The sequence below is a fragment of the Gobius niger genome (assembly GCF_951799975.1).
Source record: "Gobius niger genome assembly, chromosome: 2".
Taxonomy (NCBI): Eukaryota; Metazoa; Chordata; class Actinopteri; order Gobiiformes; family Gobiidae; genus Gobius; species Gobius niger.
In genome coordinates this window covers 18,842,815-18,859,298 of record NC_136853.1, presented here as the reverse complement: position 1 = coordinate 18,859,298, position 16,484 = coordinate 18,842,815, and the positions used below count along the sequence as shown (strand labels likewise).

General features: G+C 39.5%; 1 protein-coding gene across 1 annotated transcript; it reads right to left on the bottom strand.

Annotated features, from left to right (window-relative positions):
* Positions 1–3,858: 3,858 nt before the first annotated feature.
* ddx54 (DEAD (Asp-Glu-Ala-Asp) box polypeptide 54) lies at positions 3,859–10,407 on the bottom strand. The gene is made up of 20 exons (XM_079551466.1): positions 10,124–10,407; positions 8,560–8,686; positions 8,408–8,478; positions 8,141–8,329; positions 8,018–8,067; positions 7,901–7,942; positions 7,729–7,824; positions 7,526–7,647; positions 7,388–7,449; positions 7,169–7,300; positions 6,710–6,920; positions 6,501–6,632; positions 6,194–6,415; positions 6,050–6,123; positions 5,772–5,981; positions 5,548–5,696; positions 5,349–5,462; positions 4,524–4,628; positions 4,357–4,442; positions 3,859–4,159 (listed from the first exon to the last, which is right to left on the bottom strand). Exons 1-20 carry the CDS (start codon positions 10,238–10,240, stop codon positions 3,891–3,893), a joined length of 2,580 nt encoding a protein of 859 aa, XP_079407592.1. The 5' UTR covers positions 10,241–10,407; the 3' UTR covers positions 3,859–3,890.
* Positions 10,408–16,484: the final 6,077 nt, after the last annotated feature.

Genomic DNA, 16,484 nt, shown 5'->3' with positions numbered 1-16,484 from the left:
ATTCGGAAATCACAAGCCCCACTTCCCAGACCCAAACTAGCGCCTCTTTATAAGGTCTTTGTGATAGGGTCATAGCGCCTATAGCATGCCCCAAAATAACCACTCACAAATCCCAGTCCTGAGAGCTGGTGCCCAAGTGTTTCAGATCTCTACTCTACTGATTTGGATATTCAAAACCAGCTCCCGTTTTCCAATGATGTGAACATGTTACTGTTACTTGGTGTTTTTGAATGTATTAATGGTGATAAGTTGTGCTTTTGTTATTGTATATTGGATTGTTTTACACTGCAAAAAGTAAATATCAAGCATTGGCTTAAATGACTTGAATTGAGGACATGTATCTTGTTTTGAGCGGTTTTCACTCATTTAGACATTTTTCCTGATCGGACCACGTTTACTTTGCTTGTTTGAGGACATTTCAGACCAGTTCTAAGGGAAATCTCGCTTGAAATAAGAAAGTAATATTGCCAATGAGACAAGAAAAATGTTCTTACCCCATTGGCAAAGAAAATGACCTGAAATAAGGACAAAATGTATTGAAACGAGTCAGAAACATCTCAGAACAAGTGAAATAATCTAGGACAAATGCCCAACAACATCTTAACCAGTCAAAACAACAAAAAATTGGATTATTATGCTCAAATTGAGATGTTTATACTAGTCTAGTTAATTACTTTTTGTAGTGTACGGGTTGGGTTTAATAAGGCAGGAGCTGTGGATTAGAAACCTTAGAAATATAGATCATCACAAGTTGTTCATGTGTAGGCTATGATAATGTATTAAAAATGAGTAAAAATGAGAACATAAGGTTTAAAAGGTAAAAAGGCTTATCCCAGCACAAATCACAAAAGCCACACTGAGAGGACATATTGTCTGCGTGTATTTACAAGGTCAGAGCGACTGACCAGTGCAAAAATGAATCGACATAAAAGGGGACATTGTGGGAAAGAGAGAAACTCGTAAAAAGAGTAAAAATAACGAAAATGTCGGACATCGGAGCTGTGGAAAGCCCGTCTAAGAGCTCACTTTAGAGAGACCTTTTTCCAACAGAAACAAGCCTGAATCTCTTTAAGAGGGTGAATCAAGATTTATGCTTCACAGTGATGGCACAAAATAGTTATAATTGAGAATGTCTCCTTTGAGTACACCAGGTGATCAATCTAAATTGTCCCACAAACTGAGCCCAAATCCAGCCAATTAAAATGCCAAACAGTGAGCAAAATGAAACGTTTCTATTTCTAATTAAGACACTGGGAAAATCCAGGTCTATAGTCTTTCTTGTGATTTTTGCTCATTTAAAGTCCAAACAACTGCTTTTACATGAGCAGCCTGCTCCACAAACAAAACCGCAACGCTGTAATTACAAGATGACAATAAACCCATTTCACCAGCAGTTGACCCATCTCTCCTCCGCCCGCCTCTCACATCACAGCCTTATCAAACAACAGCCGACTCCAATTAAAGCTGCTCTGCCCTGAAAATCTCAGCAGATTTTTAAGTGGAGAAGGAATCTTTTGGCCATCAAGGCAACTGTCAGTCATGTCAGCCCCTGTCATTCCTCAAGTGGCCTTTGCCTTGGGAGTGATAGCCTGAGAAAGTAATCTTATCTTTAGGGCGAATGTACTGAGAGCCCACAGAGGAACCAGACAACAGGGCCGACTGCTGAGCGGCCGAAGCAGCTCGCACGTGCATGTGTTCAGTGCAAGAAAAGAAAAGAGGTGAACACTTCATACAAACAGGATTAGGATTAAGCTGGTAATATAGCTCAAATTAGTATTGGTAGCAACATTTTGAATGAACAGCTTCAATCTAATTCCAATGAAGTTAAAGTTGTATTACAAATGACAGAGGCACTGACTGCTTTAGATGTTTTCAAAGGGGACATACAGAAGGATTGTTAAAGCAGTTTAAGAGGCTCCACCACAACAATGCAGAAGCTCAAGCTCTTGCCAAATCTAGAGTGGGTATTTTGTCAGTCCTGGGAACTCTAAATAGAGATAAAGCTCCTGCAGCTGAGGAGTGGAGGCCAGGGTGCACAAGGACAGTCAAGAGATAGGCGTATGGAATGAGCCGCAGTCTCAAAGAGGAAGAGATAGCAGCTAAACCATGGCCAGAATGACTCTGTTCCATAAACTAAGGTGAAAAATATCTTTGGCCACAGTGTTTGGAGAAGCTGGTTTTTATCCATGTACTTTTTTAGCCAGGAACATCCTACTGCGATTCGAAACCAGTTTAATTCATGTTTTGTAGAGTTTGTATGGTGAAAATGTTTGATAAATGTGTCAGTTATATTTACCTTAAGGCTTTCATATGGTGGATTACACTGTTTCTGTTTTCTGAATCTGAAACTGCCCAAAGTTTGCACAGACTGTAAAACAGGTACCAAAAGATGCAGCTATATTAACATAAGATACTATTTATTATAATTTTTGGTTACTAACACAACTGAACTCACCACTGGGGCTATTTTTCATGTTGGCTCATTTAAAATCAGCTTCTCTTAAAACAAAACACTGTGGTATTAGTGTTAGAGGTGGAAACAACAATATCAGGTGGTGAACCGTAGATTAAATGTATTCATTTGTTTGCAATTCACTTACTGACCTGCAGTGGCTTTACATAAAGCCCTTAAGACGATGGCTCTAAAAAAAATTACAAAAGAATGTGCTGTAAATACATGGCTATATGACTAGCTGGCCCTGTAACCACCTCCAGATGCAGCAGCCTCTGCAGAGCGAGCAGGGCCGACTGTTGTCCATGTGCTCATGTTTTGCACCTTCCCAGATGCTGCAGATACACGGCCCCTTTCAGTTTCCTGTCTGTTCTGCTGGGAATTAATGAGAGGATGTAGAAACATGCATAAGACATTTGGAAAATTAACAACTTCATACTTGTAGTAAAAAGCCATTAAAAAAAGATCATTATTAGTGCCCTCCAGAGGTGGGTAGTACTCAGTTACATTTACACGGGTCCGGGTACTTTTTGAAGATATTGTACTTCTTAGAGTAGTTTAAACAATATGGGTTTTTTTTACCTCTACTTGAGTAATATGATAATCTAGTGTGTGTACTCTTGAGAAAAACATATATATATATTTTAATGTTCCACACGGAGTAAATCTAAGTTGCAAAAGCTTCATGTGACATAAAATGTTCTTTATTCAGAAAAAAAGATGTTCTGGCATTTCTTTGGAAATACTAGGATTTCCACATTTAATGTTTTGTTTTTCAATTTATGTCACTACTAAATTGTAATCAGACTTTTACTCTCAGTAGCATTTACTCTTACTTGAGTACCAGTAATTATTTTAGTCACTACATTTTAAATCTTCTCTTAAAATTATTTCAAAATAAAGTTACTCTTACTGGAGTAAATATTTACTCTACCCACCTCTGGTGCTTCTCATTAGATGGAATCCCAAAATGAAGACATGACTAACAATCACGTGCCTCTGAATTCATGGAGATTTAATATGCAGACCTTTCTCAGATACACAGGGATCAAAGATGATAAACATTTGCTGTATTCAGTATGTATTCACTAGGGCGGGGACAAAATATTGTCAGGAAATATATATACATTTGTCGCAATACCAAGTACCCATACTTTCAATACTTTTCAAATGTCAGATTTTACACAGCGCTTTATCTTACACCTTCATTTAGCTGTGGTAATGCACTTACACACTTTACAGTCTCAACACTGGTGTCAAGTACATTTTGGTTAATAACTTTTGAAAACATTACTAGTATCACAACGTTCCCGCCCTAATATTTATGGTCGTTCAGCACTTTTGGTGTGTGAATGAATGAGTGGTTCCTTGATGTAAAACGCTTAGGGAAAATGCAGTACATAAAGTAGAGACCATTCAAAGTTCACGTTCACGCTTCTCATAGTTTTTTTCTCATTTTGCCCTTTTTTGTGCCTCCACGTCCAAACCCTGATTTCTTCATGTCTCTGGCAAACCCTTTGTTTTTAGCGCGCAGCTGCTTCAGCCCTCCGCTCTGTAGGAACTGATGCTTCTGCTTCTTCTTGCGTTGCTTGAGAATTTGTTGACTTGTTTTAAGCTCCGAGCGGACTTTGCGGCCCCCGGTTGTCTCCTGCAGCCCTCCAGGACTTCTACTCGGAGGACCACGGTGACCTCGACCTCGACCTCGACCTGGGAGGGAGGGGTGAATACAGATCCAAGTCAATGCAAGGAGACAAGCAAATAACACAGCCACAAAGGGCACATTTATATGTTCACTGATAAGAAACGGATACCAAGCATCTACAGCAGTGCACACAGTATCATTAAAGTACTGGTATAAAGAAATATTGAACAGTACCCTGCCCTAGATTTACAGATATTCTCACCTCCTGGGCGCTTCACTCCTCCCGTTTCATCATCAGAGCCAAATCCAATGGAGTCCACTTTGTATTTCTTCTTCCACTCTTCATAACTGAAAACTCATTAAGGTACACAACACATAATAATCCATACTGGGCAGAAGTATCGCTCATCCAGAGTGTGTGAAGGATACAAGTTCTTCTTTTTTCTCCCGCTGACCACCTGCCCACTCTCCGTTTTGACCTTCTTCTTGTCTTCTTTTCCAGTTTCTCTGACGAAGCGCTTCCTTTTACGGTCCCTGCAGAAACCCACAATACATTCAATTAATGCATAACAGTTAACAGTTAATTTGCAAAAACGAACTAAATAAACTAATATTTTAAAATCAATTTCTTAGTGGTCCATGTTATAATGTAATAATAGCAAATTTAAGTAATAATCTAAGTAAAGCAAAGTAATAATCTATTTTTTACCCTACCCAACATAACTCAAAGAAAATCAAACCAGGCCCTAAAAAATGGGTCTCAATTTGCCAAACCAACCCGAACACATTAAAAAAAAAGATGCAGGAGGACACCCTTGAAATTGCATATGCACTTATTAGGAAACGAGGAGCAGAAACTATCACAGTGCTTTACTTTTACCACATCATGGACGACTCTGTCAAACTAAACGGGAATCTGGAACTCAAGTGACCCACCTACAGCTGCATGAAGCTGCTCTCTCTTCGGGTTACTAAGAAGCTCTCACCGTTTTTACCTGCATCAGTCCCATGTGCATTTGGAGCGGTGATCAAAGCCATGCAAGAGCTATAGGCTACATCTAAACTCAGCACGAGACAACAAAACAAGCTAATGATACGTCTACTGGACAGCCTACTGTGAATGACATTTACGCTCTTAGGATACCAGGCCAACTACGCTCTTGGACAGCTAAGCAAGAATAAAAGTACAAGCCTCTGCTATTTCAATCAAGGGTTCTTCCGTTTGAGCAAATTAACCTTTAACTTGTGTTTTACCATTTCATTATGCTCTTGTGTTGATTTAACCGGTCCCCCTCATCTCCCATAATGTCCAGGAGGGCTGTGGAGGCCTGCTGTTCAAATGACGTTCCTTCACCACCAAGACTCAATCTGAAACAACCAACACAACACCAATAAAAAAAGGAGCTTGGGATACAGCATTTTGTATCATTACGGATTAGCTTAGCTTCCTTACCCTCTCTCGGAGTTAAAATCTTTGGGTCTGTATGGGACGTAAAATTCCTCATCTTTGCCTGATAGCCTAGTTTTTTTGTTCTCGTGTTTTCTCTGAATTTCCTCTTGGGAAGATCTCTTCTTTCCTCCGACAACGGTTGTAAACACTCCCTGGTGGACAAATGTTTAAGGAAATAATAATATAATATAATTCATGCAACGAAAAAAAATCACATGTTTCCTGACCTGCAAACTTTCCTCCTCCATTTCTTCAGACTTCATGGATTCATCTTCAGCTGTGGTTCTCGGGTTCGGACGTCGCAGGCCTTCACTCTCAACCATCAATATCTCTTTAGCTGTGCTGAATTTGTTGACAAGGCTTTCGTCTTTGGAGCGCTTGGCCCGCATTACTTCACTGGCAGATGTCTTACTGTGCGAATTTATTTCAAATATAGTCTAAGAACACACAAATTAAGTCCATTTAGTCAATGAGGACATATGATCATTAAACATTTGTGACTTACTGATTTGGATTTGAAGCCCTTAATTGCATCAATTATATGAAGGCGTTCAAGCTCCATTTTCTCCAGACCAGCACCTAAAATCAGGCAAATTAAAATGTTCAGAAGGTTACGTCTCTCAGTGAGCCGCTCTGCAACTTAACTGACCAAGTAGAGGGTGAACTGCCATGCAAGACACATCGAGGCCTTTGACCCGTCTGACGGACTCTGCTGAAGGGTTGGGCCGTGACTTCAGGTACTGCTTGTAGGCGTTCTCTGACACTCTATGAAGGTTTTGCAGATCCAGGGAATTTTCATGGGTTGTGATCAAATGAGCACTTTCATCATCCAGGATGTTCTGAGGAACGCGGCCGAACACACCGTCTGGATCTATTCAAGGACGGATTTTTGATATTGTAAAAAATTTTATTATGAATTGACACATAAAGAATATTAGATCTGAAATTAAATATGCCTTTGTTGTGTTCTAGTGTGGCTAACTGCACAGGTCTTCCCAGAAACAGATGAAGGTCATACACATAAGCCAACTCATCAGGACAAATCAGACTAAAAGTTGTACCACTGCGACCAGCGCGACCCACACGACCTATTAAGCCACAGAGATCAAAGATAAGACATCTTATTTTTAGGAATCTTCAGGGACAACAAGTGAAAGTCACTGACCGACTCTGTGCAGGAAGAGCTTGGCTTTAGAGGGAAAGTTGTAGTTGATGACGTTGTCCAGCAGGGGGATGTCTATACCACGCGCAGCCACGTCAGTGACGATAAGTACCATGGCTTTCCGATGCACAAACTTCCCAATGTTGATCTTCCTGGCAGTCTGATCAAGAGCACTGTAGATGTAGGCACATTCTATGCCCTCAGAAGTCAGCAACTAGAAAACAAGCCATTCTTATCTTAACGTTTGGGGAGTGCTTTTTAAAGGTTGTCTTAATCAGTGTCAGTTTCATCAATTCATTTTTTCTGTATATTTAGAATTATTAAACTATAAAAAAAAAAAAAAACTCCAAACCATCCTTATGTTGTACCTTATGCTATATGAATAATAAGACCATACTATAACTTTTGGACTAAATTTCCCTTGACTAAAACTAAATTAATATTAACTGTTAACTTAATTACCTCTCTAACGTACTCTACATGGTGTTTGGTGGCTGCAAAAACCACGGTCTGCTCTTGAGGCTTCACAATATTTCTCAGGAGGTGAAGCAGCAGCGCAGGCTTGTCATCAATGCGACAATAAAAGAAAGACAGCTGGAAAAAAAAGTATATAGCACATTTTGAGACAATGAAAACAAAATAAATAAATATTTTAGATATAATATATGATTTTTTTTTTACTTTAATCAGATCGCTAAGCTTGGAATCTACATCTAAACGAATCAGTGTTGGTTCAGTCAGTCCTGTAAATAAAAAGTGTCATTAAAATCATACAATTTCATGTTATCTGGGAAATGGAAATTAAAGTGCTTTTCATACCGGCTCTGGCAAACTCCACCAACAGTTTTGGTAGTGTGGCAGAAAACAGTAGAGTCTGTCTGGTGTCTGGGAACCTTTGAATTATTTCCTGAAGCTGTTCCGCAAAACCCATTTCAAATAATCTGCAAAAGAAATGCCAAAATATTCCTCAAGAGAATCATTTTCAAGTAAAATAAAAGACCAAGAAACTGTTTGGGTTGTACCTGTCCGCCTCATCAAAAACGACATATTCCACGCTGTTTAACTTAAGATTCATGTCTTTGACGATATGCATGAGCCGACCAGGTGTACCAATAATTCTGATGGAAGAAATAAGAACACTTGTCTTTTATTGTGATCTCAAACTATGCCATGTTTGAGTTTCTGCCAACTCACATATCAGGGTTTTCATGCAGGGCAGCAAACTGATCATCCATACTGAAAAGACATTAAAACTGGTTAGAGCAGCAGGAGAATAATGCAGACTTTCAAAGTAGGATGAGCCGCACATACCTATCTCCACCAAGGATCAAAGCAGTTTTTAGTCCAGTGAATTTGCCCAACTGAAAGAGCACAGAATGAAGGTTTACATATTTGCTAATTCCAGAAAAAAGCATGTTGCTACTGCATACGGACCTCTTTGGTGAACTTCATGGTCTGTAGTGCCAGCTCTCTGGTGGGGGACAGGATCAGAGCCCTTGCTCCAGTCTTAGCCTGAGGTGCTTTAAGTTTCTCAAACATAGGAATGAGAAAAGCAGCTGTTTTACCGCTACCTGTCCTGGCCATAGCTACCACGTCTTTTCCATCCAAAATGAGTGGGATAGTCTAAAGGAAAAGAGGTACAAATAGAAAACAATGATCTGAAAGAAGTTGATTAACTTTAAATATTGTAAAGCAACTTACTTTTCTTTGAATTGGAGTTGGGACTTTATAACCCTTCTTCATAACACCTTTATATACAGGGTAACTGAGTCCTGAATGACATAAAACACACCATAAAAAGGTCTCCCTCTCTTATCAGTTAACATGAATAAAGTCAGAGCAATCTCCCTCACCCATGGACTGAAATCCGCCAGACTTTTTCTTCTTCTTGTTTTGAGCCCGAACCAACTCCCTGGTGTCCGGCTCCACATCTGACAGACAGTCTGACGTTGGGAACCTAGGAAGAAGTTTCCTCCCTGGCTGTGGAGACACACACAGTTTCAGCTCCACGCAACAGTACTTATCCATCTAACCTAAGCAGAAAGCGTGACAAGCAACCATTCAAAGGGAACCACGAGCATTTACCTATCTATCTTCTATTGTCTATACCACAATCTGACAAATACTTGGTTTTTGATACCGATACTCAAATATTTGTCATAACCTGAAGACAGTGTAATAATGTGTGGAAGATCTCCAAACTTACAAAATATTTACAATAAAACTGGGGGGAACTTGGCGGGAAATGGGGAAAACTTTTGTTTAAAAAAGTAAAATTAGAAGGGAAATGGGGCAAAAAAAAAATGTGTAAGAAAAATTGGGGTAGTGGGTGAAGGCACGCACATCCACAGTTCTAAATAAGTGTGCAGGATCAAAAAATGGAAAGTGTCACAGAAACAAATAAATAAAAGATCCGCACAACTTAGTCGCTCCAAAGCTTATTTAATGCTCACCAGACACCAGTGTCTCACCAGACTTATTTAATGCTCACCAGACACTGCTCTGGTGAGCATTAAATAAGCTTTGGAGCGACTAAGTTGTGCGGATCTTTTATTTATTTATTTGTTTCTAAGAAAAATTGGGGAAAATAAACATTGCGCCAAAAATAAATAAAAATGGGCAAAACATAAAAATGTGTGTGTGTGTGTGTGTGTGTGTGTGGGGGGGGGGGGGGGGGGGGGGGGGGGGGGGTGTGTAAAAGACATCGGTTCCGATAGATTCGACACCTAACTAAGTACTACTACAACATTTTTTCTTGAGTACTTTGAATACCGATAACTAGTGTAAAGGATTGATTCATGTTTCAATAGTAACATGAAAAACGTGAAATGATGTGAACATTTTTATATCTTCAAAGAAAATACAGTTCGGGAATATCCACTGTTACCATGAAGATCCGCCATGTTTGCAACTGTTAGCATACATTTTCCATAGACTAATTAGCTAAAAACAGTTTAAAAAGTGCAGGATAAAAGCCGTAGCTACAGAGTCACTGATGGTAATACATTTAACACACTGTAGTGTCCAAGTGATTTAATGTGAACAAGAACTCCAGTATTTTATCTTTTCCAATCGCTATTAGTTTAATATTGCTGAAAATCCCATGATTCTTAGCGATATGCCATGTTTAAAGAATATTAGGATTTACACACAGTGGACGAGTTACTATTTTCTTACACTAATTATTAATATGACTCAAGCAGAAATGTATATATATTTAAAAAAAAATACTGTATCAAAAAACTATTTGCAAAGGTAGACTTACAGTTACTTGCATAAGACAAGTTCCTGACACACATGCTCCCATGACACTTGATTGACAACTGTCCTTACGCTTCATTATGACGTAAACATCTGAGTAGATGCTCAAACGGCATCACAGAGAACAGGTTTGGTTATGATAAAGGGAGCTCTTACTGTATCATCGTCTTTAATTTCTGCGGCGAGCTCGAAGTCTCCGTTGTCTGAGTCTGCCTCCGTCTCCCTGTTGTTGTGTCTCTTCTTCTTTGTAAGTTTCTTCTTCCTCTGACCCATTTTGTTTCTCTTTTATTCGTCTCCTCTTGTATTACTTTACTCTTCGGGCAACACTTTACGCGTTGAAAAGTCGGATGCGATCAAGTAGACTTCAAAATCCGTCTAACACACAACAACACAGCAGCGAGCAGACATGTTGGAAACACGTGTGGACTTCTTCTCGGGTTTCTTCCTCTTCCGCTCATTGATGCTGCCACAAATATCCCACACTGACCCCTTCTGGTGAGAAAAAGTGAGGAGCCTTCAAAGCCACTGAGCAGCAGTAGCAGTCAACATTTGTGGGTAGAGTGGTCAATATATATGCCTACTTGGTGAATAGTCTTACTGTGTGAGTAAAGTCTATGTTTCCCCCCAAAATACACCCTGTAATTAAATAGTAACAATAATGCATCGGTTTTATATAGCGCTTTAGACACTCAAAGACGCTTTACATTGCATTATTTGTTCCCTCCATACTTGGTGGTGGTAAGCTACTGTTGTAGCCACAGCTGCCCTGGGGTAGACTGACGAAACCGAGGCAACCAGCCTGCCATCGGCCTCTCTGACCACCACCAACCACTCACTCACTCACTACATTCGCCAGGCTTCCTGGTGTTCCCCAACCGTCTCCCATCCAAATACCGACCAGGCCCTTCCCTGCTTAGCTTCCACGGTCTGACGGGATCGGGCAGAGCAAAGGCGGTGTGACCTAAAACATATAATTCTTAAGACAAGATACGGAATAATTGTATTAAAGTTCAAACTGATTAAAGTTTAATTCATGTCTGTCATGCAACATGAAGCTTCTGTCACTAACAATGGTGGAAAGAGTTTAAGTGAGTAACTGACCAGAGGCGGATCTAGAGGGGTGGCACCCTTGTAAATGTCTTGCCACCCCAACTGCCACCCTTTTGATGTCAGCCAGGTTTTGTCCTTGTCTGGAACTTTCTAAATTCTAGTGTAGTCATTAACCTGGCTCTTTATAAATGCATTGTTTCCAGGACTAGTTGCAATCCAGATCTTCAGAGCCTGATTCATTTAATAGTTTTGTTGGTCTGTATAATGTGATGTATGACATCTGCTCTAGAAGCTACTTGGTGCTCACAGAGGCTCTCTCTCAGTTAGTACTTTTTTGACAGGACAAAGAATTACAACAACTTCTGAGCTAGATAAGGAGTCAGGTGCCAACTCCTGTGGCTCCCAAGATGATGATTAATTAGTTTTAGTATTTTCTCCTTACAAAAGTTAAAATTTTACCTGAGGTCGAACTCCCCTATATTATGGACAATGCTACTATTTTTTAGGAGGCTCAACCTGCATCAAACGGAAAAATTGCCTTGCGAGCAACCAAAACTCACTACAAACAAATGTGTTGCCACCCCAGAAATGATCCGTGACCCTGCTTGCCACCCCGTGATTTTTGTGAGAGTAGTAGTTGAATGACTTGAGTAGATGCTAGGCCAGTGGTTCCCAACCTCTTATGCCCCACATACCCTGACTTAGCACCCACATTTTCTAATTGAGCAAAACTGTTGTATTTTTAGACATGTTTTTAGTTTATCACTTTGTTAAAATGTTGGAGGATCCTGCCAACATTTTAACAAAGTGATCAAGTCAACATAGAATATTCAGTATTTAGTAGAGTGCTGTGTTCTAAATGTAACTAAAATGCTCTCAAAGTCAAACCTTTTACTAAAAACATGTCTAAAAATACAAGATTAGAAAATGTGGGTGCTTCTTCAGACTGCAGAAAGAGGTTTGTGCTTTGGGTTAAATGTGTAAAGTATACTTCATTGTGGCTGTTCCCAAAATGAACAAAAATTCGTGGCTGAAGAGAATAAAAACACACCAACGCGTTTCGACCTGGCACTGGCCTTCGTCAGGATGCAAAAAAAAGTAACTTTTCTTTGAAAGTAATATTGAAAATTTAAGTTCTCCAGTGACTCCAGGGATCCCCGTACCCCTGGTTGGGAAACACTACTTTGTAATAAAAGTACTCCCCTCTAGTAAGTTCAAAAGGTTTAAAAAATAAAGCAAATAAAAGCCATATTGTCAGTCAGGACGGATTTTATTTTGGGTGGGGTTGGTTTAAGGTTTTGGGGCGACAGTGACGCAGATTTGGTGCAAGAGTCTCATAATCGGAAGGTCGGGTTCGAATCCCGCCTCCTGAAGGTGCACTGTCGTTGTGTCCTTGGGCAAGACACTTCACCCACCTTGCCACCAGTGTTTGGTGTGTGAATGAGAGTGTGAATGGGTGAGTGGTGTATTGTGTCGAGAGCTTACACTGGTACAGGCCTGCTACACAGAAAAGTCATACATCGAAAATAGCTATACTTTGAAGACACTTCGGTGGAGTTAGCAGCCAAGATTTCAACACATATACAATGAAGTAAGTTTCCTCTTTATGCTTAACAATATTTAATGATTTGTTTGCAGATTTTCAGAATAGGCTATGAATAAAAATACAATGTGACTCTTCAAGCTTAGAAATGTAGCCTTTGGGGAACTACTTGGAACAGTCTGGAGAGCTAGGGTTGTTCCCGAGCAACTGTTTAAAGATCCCTGTCTTAAAGGCATCATTTATTTTATTTTAGATGATGTAGACTGTGTTTCATAGGCTACAGTCACATTCAGATGGTGATTGTGGTCGAGTAGGATGAACCAATGACATAAACTCAAAGAATCCTGAATATCGCCTTCAATATTTCCTTGAAACCTAAAATTGTCATTGTTCAGCATCATCAGTTCATGAAGTGCTCCCCAAAAACAAAAGATTGAATTTGTTATTTAATATTTTTTTTAAATATATAAACAGCTCAAATCAGATCATGTGAGGTGTCCTTTGAATGATATCTGTGGCAGTATTATGGCAGCTCATTTGTGTCCTGCTGTTGGAAGTATGGGGGTTGATATACAGTTGGTCTAAAGTAAATCAACATCATGGCAACAGCCCGCAGCCAACACCATTCAGACTCTGTACCACAGCCAAATCCTTCAGAGCGGTTCTGGCATACAGACAGGCACAAGGAGCAGCACGTATGCATGGATCCTTTCAGTTCTAAAAGGTAATTTAGATAAAGCAAAAAAAGACTGAGTACAGAGAGTACCAGAGAGGATTATTAGTGGTTTCAGCCTGGCATTTAAATAAAAGAAGCAGCGTGGAGATGGGTCAGTCCCCAAAGCCCCAGGCACTACCTTAACTCACAACCCCATAACAACCTCATCTAGATGCATGTTCTGCTTTAATGTTTCAAGCCCAGCTTTATTATTCATAAAGAAGAGCTTTAATAGCCTCACTCTGTGTAAATCATTGTTCATGTAAGGCGTGAGAATGTTTACATCACGGGAATAATGTATATAGTTATGGGGACTGAAATAGATGTCAGTCTGTCTTTTAAACATCATGCAGCTCTATCTATCTATCTATCTATCTATCTATCTATCTATCTATCTATCTATCTATCTATCTATCTATCTATCTATCTATCTATCTATCTATCTATCTATCTATCTATCTATCTATCTATCTATCTATCTATCTATCTATCTATCTATCTAGTATCTATCTATCTATCTATCTATCTATCTATCTATCTATCTAGTATCTATCTATCTATCTATCTATCTATCTATCTATCTATCGATCTATCTATCTATCATAGTGGCAGTTCTACAGGTCTACTACTTGTACAACTAATACTTATGTCTAAATGTATGGTAGTAATAGGAAAAAGAACTGTATCCCTGTGTTTCAGTGGTTATTGAATAATGATGATTGGTGAGACAGATGTCACCAGGTGTTTATTTTAAGATGCTGGCCGGCGGAGTGTGTCTGTAGCAGATGCTGCTCTTGTTAAGCCCCAGATTGAGGGAGTATGTTTAAATTACAAGATTGGGCTGATGTTTTGTAGAGTAAAGCTTTTAAAGGGGATAGTGGTTAATATCTTTGCCCATGTCAATGTGATTATTAAAGGCTGAGCGTGACTTCAGCAGACCATTTAAAAATAGTCCAAACATCCAATTAATAGTGCTTTCAGGCAGGCAAGGCTTTGCAGCACAACTTCAAAAGCTGGTTTAATTTTCTATGTCAAACTCTGTACATCCGTGGGCGTATTCATCAGCAATCTGATAACAGCTGGTTTAAAAACTTTTAAAAGAGCTGCCTCAGTGGAAATTATATCATTGGATGAATGCATTATACTCTGATTAACTTCAGTTGGGAAAAAAATGTGTTTCAATATTAAAACAATTCTCTGTAGACTTATATTTACAGAAATCAAAACCTAGATCTTTAATTTGGATCCTAAAGCTGGTATTTTCCTATACTGTGTCTCCTCATAAGCCTTCAATAGAAGCCAGTGTGTCCAGTGAAGTGTGAAAGTATATTGAAAATATGTATAATTGCTGTAATTTTGCTGCCAACAAACCATTATCATTATGGAATGCGACATCAGCAGCAGAAGGAAGAAGAGGAAGAGGTCTCAGCAGCACTGGAGACGGTCATGGTGAATGTTATGGTCCCACCTCAAGTAACAGTAACAGATGGGAAAAAGGGCATCACCTCACTGCCCCTGGACAGGACAGAGCAGCCATGCACATAATATGGAACGAGGGTGTTACTTCACATGCATGAAAAAAGTGAGAGAGATACACAAAGCTAGAGGTCCTTGACTTTATTATGTGCTGTGCTGTGTGTAAGAGGGCATTAGTCATCCAGCTACATCCATTCAGGTTTTTCAATTTCAACATGATATTGTGCATGCTTATTGTCCCTTACCAAGTTACCTCTCAATCTAGGACAGTAAATCACAGAGCAGGGGCCAGTATTAAAGCAATAGCCAAGGCATCTTTTACAAAAAGAACAAACTTTCCCATAGTAGAAGTGAAAGCAAAAAGCAACCCCTGGGTATTTTAACCAGCCAAGCAAACTGCATGGTCATTAAAGACTCACTGGTTGTATGCGGCCGTATGAAATGAGCTCTGTGATAATGGCCTGCAGAATGGGCCACACATTTTTGGTCACACACTGTTGCTGCACATTAACAGTAGGACCCGCCAGCCTTTACTTATTATAATGAACTCCTATGGGCCATTTTAAGTTTTCTTCATCTTGCATTAAGTAGTTATTATTATTTTCTGCACTTGCACAAATCAAGCATTTTAATCATCTGCCTAACAGTGGCTGAAAATCCATCCAACTTGATTTCTCAAGTCCATTTTATAAGTTATATTTCCAAAAGGCTGCACAATAGACATTCTAGATGGGGGGAAAATGTAGATAAAAAATTTAAACATTAAGGGGTTACTAAAAAAAAAAACGCATTGGACCTAATGCAAATGCTGTGAGGAAATCGCTTCTCTTTGGTCCTCATGGGGGGGAGCTGAAATTGCTGCAATACCACCCCCTGGTGGCTTGAGGCTACTCCAAAAGAAACCTTTTACTGTAAAACAGATTCCAATGGAGACTTTACACCTCCCAAAAACAGCTTAAAAACCTGACTCCAAAGAGTTTTCTTTTTTCTAAATATAGCTGTGACCCATGTACGACGGGCAGATATTTTTAACCATGCTGGTTTTTGTAAATTAAAAGCTCCAGACCTTGAGAAAACCCTTCAGAGCCTTCCAGAGTAGTCTCATCACTGCAGATTTGCAGTCTGTGTAGAAATTTGTAGCCTGGCCAGCCAGACTTCTCTCCTTTATTTATTCTAAATAGGAGATAAGACAGAAGTGTGTTTCATCAGTATAGACCAAAAACACAAACTTACTGAGTCTAAAAACATTCCTTCTGAGGACCGAGTGTTCACTTGGTGCATATCAAGAATGTCCCCACCACTACCATGCTTATTTAGCCTATACTAAACGTTTTTCCTATATCATCATAAAAAAAAAACTATTCTGTTTTAGCAACATGGCCCACAGTTTCTAATTCCTTCTGGTGTCTTTATGGAATTTTCATCAAGAATTAAAAAAACCCTCTTCATTCTTGTCACTGTCATTCCACACTAGCCAGCACTAACCACCGTAGGGGATTTCAGGAGACTTTAAGCCAGCTATTGTGTGCCTTGATAAGTCAGAATCAGCTTTTGAAAGACTTACTTTCATCGTTCGGCCACTTCGGCCTCTGCTGCATCTAAGCATTTCCTTTTCATGTAACTCCATTCTCAGCAGAATCCAAGCAGAGAGAAGAGGTCATTGGGTATGTTAGAATTGAGCGTTTTACATGCAGGGCTCTTCCATTTCTGCCATGTGCCGATCAGTACTGTCA

Bases quoted from the DNA above. Each gene is read 5' to 3' on its own strand.
- ddx54 (XM_079551466.1), bottom strand. From the start codon at position 10,240: ATGGGTCAGAGGAAGAAGAAACTTACAAAGAAGAAGAGACACAACAAC. The intron at 7,301-7,387 runs GTAAAAAAAAAA...TTTTTTTTCCAG, and splicing joins AGCTTAGCGATCTGATTAAA to CTGTCTTTCTTTTATTGTCG. The intron at 6,124-6,193 runs GTCAGTTAAGTT...GCCTGATTTTAG, and splicing joins GGCAGTTCACCCTCTACTTG to GTGCTGGTCTGGAGAAAATG.